Source organism: Rosa chinensis, chromosome 3 (genome assembly GCF_002994745.2).
Source record: "Rosa chinensis cultivar Old Blush chromosome 3, RchiOBHm-V2, whole genome shotgun sequence".
Lineage (NCBI taxonomy): Eukaryota > Viridiplantae > Streptophyta > Magnoliopsida > Rosales > Rosaceae > Rosa > Rosa chinensis.
The window spans coordinates 6,704,252-6,719,122 of record NC_037090.1 but is presented as its reverse complement, the minus strand read 5'-3'; the positions used below and the strand labels follow the sequence as shown (position 1 = coordinate 6,719,122).

General features: G+C 39.7%; 1 protein-coding gene across 1 annotated transcript; it reads right to left on the bottom strand.

Annotated features, from left to right (window-relative positions):
* Positions 1-81: 81 nt before the first annotated feature.
* LOC112194016 lies at positions 82-705 on the bottom strand. The gene has a single exon (XM_024334282.1). It carries the CDS (start codon positions 703-705, stop codon positions 82-84), a length of 624 nt encoding a protein of 207 aa, XP_024190050.1.
* Between the last annotated feature and the right edge of the window lie 14,166 nt (positions 706-14,871).

Genomic DNA, 14,871 nt, shown 5'->3' with positions numbered 1-14,871 from the left:
TAAATAAATTAATACACGATCACATCGTAATCCTGATCTTTATTTGTTCCATTCAATAGTTTCATATACTGTGTCTAAACATTAATGAAAAACGGATGCCTTGGATGGTGATGTTACGAACAGCGGAGCAGGTGCAGGAACAGGTGCTGACTTAAGCTTTGATCGAACGAGTTCCTGCGCTGAAACCAGCGACATGCCAATGAAAATCCTCATTTCCCTGCTTCTTTCATCCAAAATGTGCTTCTGCTTATTTGGTGGCGTGTAGAGTGATGCTTCGCAGCTCGCTTCTGTTCGCGGTGTGATGCGCTCCTCCTTCTCAATATTTTTGTAGTCGCCGAAGAAAAACGACACCACCGCCAACTCAAATGCATGCATGATTAGACCATAAGCATTCTCACACTCGGAAAGAGCGTTCTTCAATGCCGGGTCTCTTGTTGTTTCAAGCGTCTGCCTGATAAACTCGTGAGTTTTGGTTGCGTGGTCTGTTGCCACCTCTAGGGTTATCTGGGTTAGGTCAACAATATTGGCATTTGGGGACTTCAAGTGTGCTTCGAAAGTTCTCCTGCAAAACCCATAGTCCTCAGTGGACCGGCATATCTTCTCGATCAGTTGCTGTGTGCTTTGACTCAGTGATGGTTTGATATTGATCATGAGGAACACAACCAACAGTAATGAAACAAGTACTAACTTACTAGCAAAAGCCATTGATCTTAGCAGTGTTGGGAACTAATGAGAATTAGAAGCTAGAACAAGTAGTACATGCTAGACGGCAGAGAGGAGTAGTCATTTATAGTACTTTGTGTTATGTGCAGTAGTAATTCTTGTTGCAATATATATGCTAACTTTGAATCGAATATGTATAGGTGCGTGAAATGGCTACTATTCAACCATACCATTTATATTCACACCAGCTTAACAAAATTTGAAAATATGTACCATACCATTTATTTTCTGGACCCTCTGTTCAGTTTGTCGGTCAAAACTCAAACAAGGATGGATATTCATGAGGATTATGAATAGAAAAGGAAGAAGCAGGTAGCAATAGTGATTAACAGAAGCCATTAATTTTTGACGATGTGATTACGTATCAGCAACTGGCTAAAGTGAGGATGAAAAGAAAGGGAGTAGATGCCTTGGTACGTACGTAATAATTTTTGATGCAACACATAGCGTTTAAATCTAATATGAATCGCTGAATAGAGACAACATTTAACTATACCATCTATATCCAGTCAAAAAACTAAAAATTAAAACAACCATGTACACCATGTATAGATTTCTTGATTTAATTACTATGTATGATTGGGTGTGAAAATGATTACTTGGATATACCATGTACTTGGACCTCTCACTACTCAAGGTACAAAGCACTTAACCCCTATGTACTCCCAGTTAATATGGGTCTATAGATTGTAATACAAAGCACTTGCATTCAGTCAAAACTATCGATCGTATATGTTATGTATGTTAAATGTCATTCCAAGAAAATATGTGCAATTGATTCTATTTTCATCCTATGTACGACCGGGTGAAATAACTTACTCATGGTTCATATCTCTAGTCTTTAGTGGTCATATGTATTATATTTAAGAGAAGATAGGTGGCTAAAAAATATTGAAAATGGGACTAAAATGTCATTTTTTTTTATTGAAAAACTTTAGTTAACAATTTAATTGTCATAGGCAATTAATTGCGTAATTCAATCTTGATCTATAACTATCAATACTAGAAGAATGTTGATAGACATCGCTTCAATTAAATCAATCGACATGACACACGATGTACGTAAAAACATGTGATATATTTGTATAATTGACATTGATTCTTAAATTCGCCGGTATTTAAATTTTTATTAAATTTTTTGTGAAAACACAGGCGGCTATATTAAAACGTGGCAGAGAATAAAATGAAAATCCACACTTAGCTCTATATTGACTAATGTTGACTCATTTACAAACCCTAACCAGCACGACTCATTGACTCATATTGGCAAATAAGTAACCAATAATTAATTTTTTTTATTCATCAATAAAATTCATCCAAGTTACTATTGTAAATTAATTTGTAATAGACAACTAGTCGTGTAGCATTAATAATAATTAATCAATTCATCTTCTATAATGTATAATTTTATAGATATATGTAGTTTTGCATGCTGCATGAATGAATGTTTAAAACTAAGCTATTGATTAATTAGTCGTTAAATAGAAGTTGGGGGATGAACCCTAGTATTAAGGAGTTCTTGCACTGAAACCGCAGACATGGCGATCAGAATCGGTTTGAACCTAAAATTAACATTTTTTCCCAACGAGGGGACTCGAAGAAATCCGGGCCAATATCGGTGGTCTAAGCTATTTATTTGCGACAAGTTCGGAATATATTGTGTAGAGGCTAAATAAAGCATACTTGGAGGCCAAGCAATCTCGGAACGAATCGTGATATTTATTGATTTACTATTAATTATCAATATATTTGATAATTTAATATGATGATTTGCTTGACTACCAAGTATTGTGCAAGAGGGAAGATGGCGCGCAGCTACATATATGGAGTAGGTTACGTGGCCTAGCCATGCAAGGGATTACCATGCAATTAATGTGTAATGGCAATATATGGAAGCATGCAATCATGCTTGATGGTGGTCAAAGAGGAATATATATGTATATGATGTATGTATAATTGCCCATGCATGGTTTCATTAAGGCCATGCAATTCAACATGGCAACGTGCTGTCCAGTTATATTCAAGAGTATTCATGCAGTTTAATAGCATGGTGGGCCATCATTCGCTACCAATAATATGTAAGCGACCAAATGCTTGCCCATGCAATTAATGATTGTAGAGCCCCGCGACGATATATATATAATTAATGCATATCCTACAGTTCGCTGAAGAGGAAACTTACGTCCATGACTCCAAAAGGTAATTAATCTTGCCTAAAAGATTGCTACGACAGAGTTAATCTTTTATTACTCATGATAGATATGAAAACTATTCAGAGTTTTGATTTGATTCAAAGGCCAATAACTGTGGCCTAAAATATAGTATTGTCTTCCTATTAGGAAGGTGAATCTACGAGCAGCCTATATATAGAGGCTAAAGATGATATAGAAATGACAACTCTCTCCAATTAATCTCTATGATTATCCAAGTCTCCCCTGAGCAACCTCTCTTACCGGTGACCACACTCCAGTCCCAGTCTCCTCAAGAGCCGACTGTCAACGCCACCAAACCAATCCGGCTGTTTGGCTCCAGTTTTGTTGCAGCTAGTCAACAGTCTCTTTTCTGCGCGGGCGTGCCAGCACCTTTCGGGTGCGGTCCTCGGGGGTGTCCCTTGACCTGACTTCTTTCAAGCAATTGTGGACGAGGAGAGCACCAACCTCGTCGTGGGATTCTTTGTGCCTCGTGGTGAGGACTTTTGCTGAGCTTCTTCTTGTTCACACAATCGATACTCAATTTTGCAGATTGAGCAGAGCGAAATCACCGGGAAGTATTGAGATCTTGCTAAAGCGTGACTTTAGCTTGGCTGGGTTGCTAGGGCGTTACCCTTGCTTGGCTGGTTCAGTAACCGTTGTGGTTGCGGCACTACCGTCGTCTCCCGAGGAGACTAGGACCGAAGTACGTTGACAGAGGGTTTGGTGGCACTGAAAGTCGGCTTCTGAGAAGACTAGGACTAGGAGTGTGATCACCGCTAAGAGAAAGAAAAGGAGAGGAGTTGCTCTTAGAGAGGTTTGCTCTAGAGAGAACTTAGATCATCTTAGAGATGTTGTTGTGTTGTGAATGTGTATTTGGTGTTGGTGTTTGGTCGTGGTACTACAATCGGCTCCCAAGGAGACTAGGATCGAAGCACTTTGACAGAGGGTTTGCTGGCACTAATAGTCGGCTCCTGAGGAGACTAGGACTTAGAGTGTGATCACCGATAAGAGAAAGAGAAGGAAAGGAGTTGCTCTTAGAGAGGTTGCTCTAGAGAGAACTTAGATCATCTTAGAGATGTTATTGTTGTAAATGTGTGTTTTAGAATGAGAAGAGAAGGTGTTTATATAGGAAGAAAAAGAAGAGTGAAATGATGAGTGGAAGAAAAATAATGAAAGTGGAGTATGAAAGTGATTTGTAAAATATGGAAAAGATAGAGAAATGATGAAATGAAAGCAAAGCATGAAGGTGCAGAAACATGGAAGTGATGATGATCTATTAAAGAGATTGTAGAAGAAAAATATATCCAAGGAAAAAGAGAAAAGCATCTAGCTTTCTTCATGTGGGTAGGAAACATGAACATGTGAATATTGAGCTGGTTTTAGGTCAGTTTATGCCCCTTTATTCCTTCAATTATTTCTCCAACAAGACTTCAGTATAAGCCTTCGACTTCTTCATATGAAATTATCCACCACGAGTGTAGATTACTGTGGTAAAATTTCAGAATTTATTTCCATGTGGTTGGGCCGGAAATGCTGCTGGACCTCTTACAAGTCCAGTTTTCCAGTTTTGCTTATGTAGAAAATTGGGCTGATTGTTTGAAGGCTTTCCACTTAAAACTAACTTTGGAACTCTTCATAAGAAATGATCCTTGGGATGTCTAGTATTAATCTGGAAAGTTTCAGCTCATTTGGATTTCATTTGGTTAGTCTACCGCCCCTCCTTCCTTGTTTAGCTCGGTTTCTCCTAGCCGAAGTAGGAAAATGTGCTAAAGTTGACTTTTCATGCTTCCATAGTAGGCTTTATTTAGCCTCTAAATATATATTTCGAACTTGTCGACAACATATAGCTCGAGCCACTGACATTGGCTCAATTTCTCCAAGACGTGCCTTGTCAGGCCAAAATATTCATTTTGGGTCCAAACATTGCCCCCCAGACCTCGAAGTCAAAGGTCTTTGTCTTGACTGAAGAGGTCTTGAATCAGTACTACTCTTATAATGTTGTTGCTCCAAAGCCACTTTTATTGGCTTGACTGAAATTACTTGATTGATTCCATATAAGCCTCTTAATAGGCCATAAAGCTTGAATGCCACAATCTGAATTGGCTTTGTCTTGAACTGACGCTTCCTTTACCAAATTTATTGCCCCCATGTTTCTGATGTCTGGTATGCAGTGAATTGGTGAAACTTGGGTAGGTTGTAGGAGATCAGAACTTTAGTGTGCCCCCCCCCCATGCGAATGAGACTGCTTTTGATCGCGAATGAGGATCCTTCTTTTCCTTGGTGGTAGCTTCGCCATGTGTATAGCAGTAAGTGCCTTGTTTGCTGGCTCTTTGTTGAGAATGCGATTGCTGTAGAAGAAACCCAACTTTATGAACCTTTAGCTACTTCTGAAGAAATGGGCCACAACCTGGCCCGTGTCAGAGAATGGGCCACTCAGGCCGAAGCTGGTGCCATTACAGCGAAACGCCACGTGGAGGAACTTTGTTTGAAATTGAGCTTTGCGGGCCAATCTCTGTAAGTCCCCTCGAAAACCGTTCAGTCTCCTCACATGCTGCTAATCCCTTCTTTTCCGAGATTTAAGGCATTAATCACTCGTTGAAAAACAACGGTCGTGAAAAATAATCTTGTGAAAAGAACAGTTACCTCCTCGAAAACAGTTCGTTTTCCTCACATGCTATTAATCCTCTAATAATAGCTAACTCCTCAAAAACCGCTCCTCACATGTAACCAGTCCTTTTTTTTTCGAGATTTGGGGCAACTTTAATCACGCTTTACTGACACTTGACTCTTCTCTTTGACCATCCGTCCAAGAGTGGAGATTTGCCTGAAGTCCCTATAAATAGTTGTATTTTGGGCAGGGAATACTCACAACAAATCTTCTGAAACATTCAAGAAATGGCTTTTCAGTGCTTAGTTTTCTTTCTCCTTCTTCACAAATCTTCCCCTCATGAAATGACCTTTAGCCTCTAAATTTTTAGGCTTTATGGCGTAATCTTAAGCCTGGATTAGGCCTTATGGCGTAATCTTAGGCAACCCCTTGTTTCGGCCTTCTGAGATTCTGTAACAACAATGCCAGGCTTCAGATTGGTTTAGAAACGTGAGGGGGCTCCGAGTGTGGGATCCACGATCATGCGAGTCATCTTCATCATAATCCTTACACGCGGAGAAAATCGGGGAAGGGAGGAAAGCCACTTTGAGGCCAAAGACCCTTCCTCGAACCCTTCCTTCTGGACCAGGCCCGTGTTGTGCCCTTCAGATGGAAGGGGCTTTGGTTCTCACCTCCTTCTCCCCCTTTATCTTCTTGATAGAATCTTGGAGGGATGAGAAGGGATGGACTCTTTGAAGGAATGGGTTCAAGCTACAGAATGGCTGTTCCTGTACTTCACGTCCAGCTAATGGTGGTTACCAAGGCTAGAGGGGGTGCAGAGACTTAAGCTGATATTTGGTTCCTTCACTCTCTGCCCCTCCTTGAGATAATGGCGCGGCTCAACCCGACGTTGGATTCCATAGCTGCTTCCAATTGAGGGGGCTTGGAGGCTCCATTTTCTTTTACAGGTGTCTCCCCTTCTCATGGATACTGGCGTTGGCCAAACCAATGTTGTATTCCTCTGCCGTTTCCATGTAAAGGGGGCGCGAGGGCTCCGGTACTCCTCTTTCCTGAAGTCTGCCCTCCTTGAGATAATGGCGCGGCTCAACCCGACGTTGGAATCCATAGCTGCTTCCACTTGAGAAAGATTCAGAAGATATCTGAAGATTTCTGTTTTGTATTCTAGCCACTTTTGGCTTTGTAATGAATGTACTGCTTTTGGCCGCAAAGCCACTTTATGAATACAATAATATTTTCTTATCCTGATATTCAAATATCCGTGAGAAGCTAATAATTGTGTCTCGCAAAGCCCCAAATATAGGCCCCCATAGTTGCATATTGCCAATAATATGAACCTTTAAAATATGCTCCGCGTCAAAAAGAGCCTCGCTGCAAGGGTTTTGAGAAAATGTTTATATTTTGGATCCACTTACTGGCCCCAACTCAAAACTCTTGGTTTTATCTTCTTAATGAGTCTTTAACTTCGCATTAACTAGCTGTTGAAAACTCCACCGTGAGAAGATAATATTGAAAATGGAACAGTTACCTCCTCGAAAACAGTTCGGTTCCCCCACTCGCCAATAATCCCTTCTTTTCCGAGATTTAAGGCATTAATCACGATTTACTGACACTTAGTTTGAATTTTCGACTGTTCATCCAAAGGTGGAGATTCGCAGAGAAAATACAAAGCTGTAAAAAATTTCCGAAGCCGCTGACTCGGCTTAGTATAGTGTAGTGTTGCCCTCTAGTGTTGCTAGGCATAACGAAGAAATGATTATGGGCCTAAAAAACAGGCCTTCATGAATGGGCTTCACGAGTGTAGGAACACAAGAATTGTCCCCTAAGAGTTGTATTTATGACTTTTTTTTATTTTTTATAAGTAGCTAAATTCAATAAGACAATGTGAATCAAGGTTTAGACATGCGGCCCAAGTATAGTCGCCTAGACACAAATTTTCTTTTCAAATCCTTTGGGCAACCTTACTGAAATGACCAGGTGGGGGAGGGCGAACAAAAGAGGCAGAATCCATTTTGGCATGAACTACTCCCACATAGTGGTTTAGGCCAATTTGCACGCACTTCTGGATTCAAGAACCTGTCATGAACGTTGTCCCATTTCTAGACACCATTTCACATAGGCTATACTTACTAAGATGAGAAATGTCATAAGTGTGAAGACAGTTTAACAAGTGTTAATAAAAGCCGCCCTTAACCTTAAGGGACCTGAACTAGGCACCAATAAGGAGTTTAGACCAATATTAACAAAAGAAACTTCACCTATCCCGTTACGATTCACAAACCCTTACCAAATTCAACCTTTTTTTTTTTTTTTTAACTATGAAAATAAAGGTAAAAAACAATTGAAAACTGATAGGAAATTAACAAAAAAGCAAGGAGCTAGCAATGACACGTTTGGCTAACCTCTAGAAGACCAAGGGGGAGGCCATCTATGCTTCATTCCAATCTCCGATGTATCAAAATTTGTAGGGTAAAAATCCCTCCTGTGAGAGCTTGTAGGAAAAGAACAAAGATACTTCTCATCAAAAGCTTGGGAAAAATTTGGCTCGTAGGAGGAGTAATCTTGCCCCCCAAGTATCTTTGTTGGTTGGCGAAACATGATCTTCAATTGTAATTTGGGAGATGACGGTGTCCCAAGATCGGCTTTATCGCCAACAGTCGCCAACTTCTCTTGATCAAAGGGATGATCATGGGTCATATCTTGCCCTCCATGCATCTGATCAGTAGCCACATATTTGGCTTGATCAGTGGAGAAATCAGATATTTGTTCAGAGATAATTGTATTGTCAGAAGAACAATCTTGTTGATGACCTTTTCCATGCACAGCCTCTGTGTAAGGCTGTGACTCACCAGTGAGACCCTTAGTTTGATTGCCACCTATAGACAAGTTAGTCTCAGAAACGACCTCTTCGCGAGCAGGTTTTTGAAGTTCCAATTCACCTTGCTGCGAATTAGCCAAGCTGGAACCTTCCTCGCATAAGGTTGTGAACTCAGATGTGATGTTCGCGGCATGTTGAGTGGTCTGTTTGTCACTGCTCAAGAAAGGCTTATGGAATTGTTCTCTAGCTTCTCGAGCGTTCTGCTCAATTTGTCGGTCCCAATCGCGAAACCTCTGCTTTGTTTTTGCGATCAAACTGGCCATGTCCCTGGCTCGCTTTTCTTTATGCCTCTCGCTGTTGGCCATGATGATCGCGAGCTGTTCCTCAATGCTTGCCCCCTCTGGGATGGGAATAGGCATAAACTCATCATTAATGGCAGTATCGCCAGTGGTGGCAACATTGACCATCTTTTCACTTTAGGAATTTCTTTTGGTAAAGATTTTCCCCTGGCATCTTAATGATGGCGAACAAATGCAAAAAGACTCTAGTGTAGTCCCACTGGGCGTGCCAAAATGTTTGTTTTGAAGCCCGGTGGTTGAATGTCTTCAAGAAACAAAATTCTAACCTTGTCCCACTGGGCGTGCCAAAATGTTTGTTTTGAAGCCCGGTGGTTGAATGTGCTTCAAGAGAAAAGCTTCTGATGTATCAAAATTTGTAGGGTAAAAATCCCTCCTGTGAGAGCTTGTAGGAAAAGAACAAAGATACTTCTCGTTAAAAAATTTGGAGGAATTTGGCTCGTGAGAGAGGTAATCTTGCCCCCAAGTATCTTTGTTGGTTGACGAGGCATGATCTTCAATTGTAATTTGGGAGATGACGGTGTCCCAAGATCGGCTTTGTCACCAACTGTCGCCAACTTCTCTTGATCAAAGGGATGATTATGGGTCATATCTTGCCCCCCATGCATCTGATCAGTAGCCACATATTTGGCTTGATCAGTGGAGAAATCAGATATTTGTTCAGAGACAATTGTATTGTCAGAAGAACAATCTTGTTGATGACCTTCTCCATAAGTAGCCTCTATGTAAGGCTGTGATTCACCAGTGAGGCCATTAGGTTGATTGCCACCTATAGGCAAGTCAGTCTTAGAAATGACCTCTTCTCGAGCGTTCTGCTCAATTTGTAGGTCCCAATCGTGAAACCTCTGCTTTGTTTTTGAGATCAAACTGGCCATGTCCCTGGCTCGCTTTTCTTTATGCCTCTCGATGTTGGCCATGATGATCGCGAGCTGTTCCTCAATGCTTGCCCCCTCTGGGATGGGAATAGGCATAAACTCATCATTAATGGCAGTATCGCCAGTGGTGGCAACATTGACCATCTATTCACTTTAGGAATTTCTTTTGGTAAAGATTTTCCCCTGGCATCTTAATGATGGCGAACAAATGCAAAAAGACTCTAGTGTAGTCCCACTGGGCGTGCCAAAATATTTGGCTCCAGTTTTGTTGCAGCTGGTCAACAGTCTCTTTTCTGAACGGGCGTGCCAGCACCGTTCGGGTGCGGTCCTCGGGGGTGTCCCTTGACCTGACTTCTTTCAAGCAATTGTGGACGAGGAGAGCACCAACCTCGTCGTGGGATTCTTTGTGCCTCGTGGTGAGGACTTTTGCTGAGCTTCTTCTTGTTCACACAATCAATACTCAATATTGCAGATTGAGCAGAGCGAAATCACCGGAAAGTATTGAGATCTTGCTAAAGCGTGACTTTAGCTTGGCTGGGTTGCTAGGGTGTTACCCTTGCTTGGCTGGTTCCGTAACCGTTGTGGTCGCGGCACTACCGTCGGCTCCCGAGGAGACTAGGACCGAAGTACGTTGACAGAGGGTTTGGTGGCACTGAAAGTCAGCTTCTGAGAAGACTAGGACTAGGAGTGTGATCACCGCTAAGAGAAAGAAAAGGAGAGGAGTTGCTCTTAGAGATGTTTGCTCTAGAGAGAACTTAGATCATCTTAGAGATGTTGTTGTGTTGTGAATGTGTATTTGGTGTTGGTGTTTGGTCGTGGTACTACAATCGGCTCCCAAGGAGACTAGGATCGAAGCACTTTGACAGAGGGTTTGGTGGCACTAATAGTCGGCTCCTGAGGAGACTAGGACTTAGAGTGTGATCACCGATAAGAGAAAGAGAAGGAAAGGAGTTGCTCTTAGAGAGGTTGCTCTAGAGAGAACTTAGATCATCTTAGAATGTTGTTGTTGTGAATGTGTGTTTTAGAATGAGAAGAGAAGGTGTTTATATTAGAAGAAAAAGAAGAGTGAAATGATGAGTGGAAGAAAAATAATGAAAGTGGAGTATGAAAGTGATTTGTAAAATATGGAAAAGATAGAGAAATGATGAAATGAAATCAAAGCATGAAGGTGCAGAAACATGGAAGTGATGATGATCTATTAAAGAGATTGTAGAAGAAAAATATATCCAAGGAAAAAGAGAAAAGCATCTAGCTTTCTTCATGTGGGTAGGAAACATGAACATGTGAATATTGAGCTGGTTTTAGGTCAGTTTCTGCCCCTTTATTCCTTCAATTATTTCTCCAACAAGACTTCAGTATAAGCTTTCGACTTCTTCATATGAAATTATCCACCATGAGTGTAGATTACTGTGGTAAAATTTCAGAATTTATTTCCATGTGGTTGGGCCGGAAATGCTGCTGGACCTCTTACAGGTCCAGTTTTCCAGTTTTGCTTATGTAGAAAATTGGGCTGATTGTTTGAAAGCTTTCCACTTAAAACTAACTTTGGCACTCTTCATAAGAAATGATCCTTGGGATGTCTAGTATTAATCTGGAAAGTTTTAGCTCATTTGGATTTCATTTGGTTAGTCTGCCGCCCCTCCTTCCTTGTTTAGCTCGGTTTCTCCTAGCCGAAGTAGGAAAATGTGCTAAAGTTGACTTTTCATGCTTCCATAGTAGGCTTTATTTAGCCTCTAAATATATATTTCAAACTTGTTGACAATATATAGCTTAAGACAATGACATTGGCTCAATTTCTCCAAGACGTGCCTTGTCAGGCCAAAATATTCATTTTGGGTCCAAACACCGGCGACCGTACTTCCAGTCCCAGTCTCCCCAGGAGCCGACACTGCCACTGATACTATCTCAACCAGCGAAGCAAGGGTAACGCCCTCCCAACCCAGCGAAGCGAAACTCATGCTTTAGCAAAACCCGTGCTTTCTCCAACTTCTCAGTGATTGCTCTGCTTAGTCTACAACACTAAGTATTGATTCGGTGAACGCAAGAGACCATAACCAAACCCCTTACCCTTAAGGCAAGAAGTCATTTTTGGAAGGCAGAGAAAAGAACCTTGTGACAAGGTTGGTGCTCTCATCGTCCACATCGTTTGATTCAAGAAGTCAGGTCAAGGGACTCCCCGATGACTGCACCCCATGGTGTTGGCACGCTCGCGCACGCAAAAGAGACAGTTTGCACACCAACTGGTTTTGGAGCTAAACAGAATCCTCATCTGCTGGTTTCTATCAACCAGCGGTTCTGAGCTGAAGGCAGTGTCTTGATCGACTACTGACAGCTGTCTTCAACTCTCGGCATTATAGACTCGGACTTGGTCACATGCACTACCATAATCTTTTTGGGCAAACTCCATGGCAGCCTCATCGAATGACCAAGACACGATAACATAAACATTCTCGCCAGCTGTGAGAGCATCCTTTTGTGTGGTTTGGAGATGGTTGTGTTTTGAAGGAGTTGCTTGCGAAGTCGAGTACTGTCTCGATCAGTTGCATTATCTTTAGCACGATCTATGAGTTTTTTTTTTTTTTACATTGTATTTAGATGGGGAGGGCTACCTTCCAATCTAGAAACGTTATAAACCACCCGAGGCCTGCAAGAACTCAACTAATATCTTGGTCCAGCGTCGATTACCACGTGAGAGAAGTTAGACCCCGTTGGCCCAAGATTTTCCACTTTGAAAGTCCTTAGGCATCCTACTGTCGGGCCTCATGATCGATGACGCAGACTCTCTAGAAGCTGACACATTCATTAGCGTCACTTGAATCCCGCATGATCCTAGTACTTAGCAACCTATCAATGAGGGACTTGTGAGACTTGTGAATGATAGGGCTCGAACTTTAGCGAGAGTTCCACACAAGCAAGTGTTTTGTCATCCCTACCAACTCTCGTTAAGTTCTTGATTAGTTGTTGGGTTTCTTGGCTTGAGGATGGATTCAAATTGTCATGTTGCATGAGGACCAGAACCAAAAACGAAACTGGTAACTTGTTGAAATTGTGCTTCTTTCAGTTTTACTCCCTCATTTTTGTATCTTTTCTCTTTAAAGTACTTTTATGGGTGTGAGAATACGTTATATAGAATTAACAATTAAGGTCAAGAAGTACTATACATATTATAGTAATATATCCCTATATATACTTGTATTATCCAATTTTGTATCCGACTAATGGGAAATGTATGCGGCCAAATAGAACTCCTGCTGAGGTTAAAGGGTCGTTTGATTATATATATGGGACTGTTATTTTGCCGGCCTGTGAAGTTAATCCAATCCTTTTCAGTCTTTATTTTCATCATCATATGTAGATGTTGTTCAATTGCTTGTCATGCATGCCTGCAATTATACATCACGCATTGACTTGATTTTATAGTAAATATCCACTACACATTAACATCTGTTCAAAGAAAACTCATCTATATTATAAATGGTTATACATGCAAGTGCATATACTTTGGCGTACGTTCTTGAGCTTTTCTCTAACTAAAAAATTGAGGAAGGGGAATTTGAGTGTAGAATATCTCCAATGTTTTATTAGAAATTAAAAAATTCCTTAACCACTAAATGGTGGCTATTCGCATGGAGCCGTCCTTAATTAGTACTTGATAATGAATTAATTTTGGGTTGTAGATGCTTAAATTTCTATTATAATATATGGGCAATGATATAGGGCCTCAATGAGGCCTAAAATTTGTAGCCTCAAATCCTAGGTGTCATGCCATGTAAGTAAATACAAATTTTATTTTCAATTCCACATAATAAATCTTGTCACGTCATACTATTGCAACACCAATTTTACCCTTTTATATTTCCTTCTAGATGTTAGGGGATGAATCAATTACATTGATGAATTAAATTAGGTGACAAAAAAAAAAGATAAGCTATTAATTATGTATTAATTTAAGAGATATGTCTACAAATTCTTTGAAAAATATTTTTCTTCGTTTAATTAAATTCTTTCCTATAAATTTTCTTTCCAAATAGCATCAATATAGTCAAGAAATAGGCATTAACTTTTCTTTTCAAATATTGATTAATTTCATCCAAAAAAATAGCATTAATAAATTGAATTTGGAAAATACGTATGTCTAAATTAAAAGGTAAGAAAAAATTCCAGCCATTAATTATCATCTACAAATCTAAATATAAGGGAAAAAAATAATAATAAACTCAAATGTAACATGTAAACCCGCTACATAAAGAGAGAAAAAAATGAACAAAAGAATATATATAATCATATGAATATGTATTTTTCACATTATATTTTCAAAATTTACAGGAACCCAACAAACGTTAAATTCATATACATATGTTATGCAAATATATTGATCGAGTGTACGTGCAAATTTATTGACTAAATTACATGAATTTTTTTCTATTCTTGATTGAAGAAAAAAATTGTTGTTTAAATCTAAGCATGAGTGTAATGAAAAGAAAAAAATAAAAATAAAAACCAAAATAATTTTTTTTAGAAGAAAGCTAAAATAACTTTTTTTTTTTTTTTTAAAGAAGCCAAAATAACTTAGATTCATTAGATTTTGGAAGGATAATATGGTATTTTTTTCAAGAATTACATGTCATGATTTGACAAATTGGTGATGTGTATAGGTGACATGGCATGACACCTAAAATTGAGGCCACAAATCTTAGGCCTCGTTGAGGCCACAAATCATTTTCCATAATATATTTAGGGTACTGTTTGTTGTATGTGTGTTAATTGGCTCAAAAATTTCATACTACCAAATATTAGGGTACGGTATGTTGCATGTGTGTCGTTCATTATGTAATTTAATTTAGTAAGGTCGAGATCGACTTCTTGGTGTCACCCCTCAACTTGTTTATGCTGTTATGGTAACATTGGTAGTCCAACAATTCAAGTTGGGACTAGGAAAAGTAAAATAATTAACTTAATTGAGAGATTTTTATTATTATTATTTTCGCCAAAATCGACCTAATTTTACCAAGAATCTGTATATTGATAATATACGGAGCCTAATTAAGCCATTCTCACAGTCTCACTGTTGGCATGAAGGGAATACCGTCGTGCAAGGTGGCAATCGAACTACAGATTGCAAACTCGGTCCCAAAGACATAAGCTTTTTAGAAGCTGACTCAATATCGAGGCAAGAGAGTACTTTGACGCTGTAAAAGCATATGCAAGAACTTAATAACTTTCTAGGTTATTGTCCAAAGTATTAAATATATAATCGTCAGCCATGATTAATTTCGTCTACAGTCAGTTCACACTAGTACTA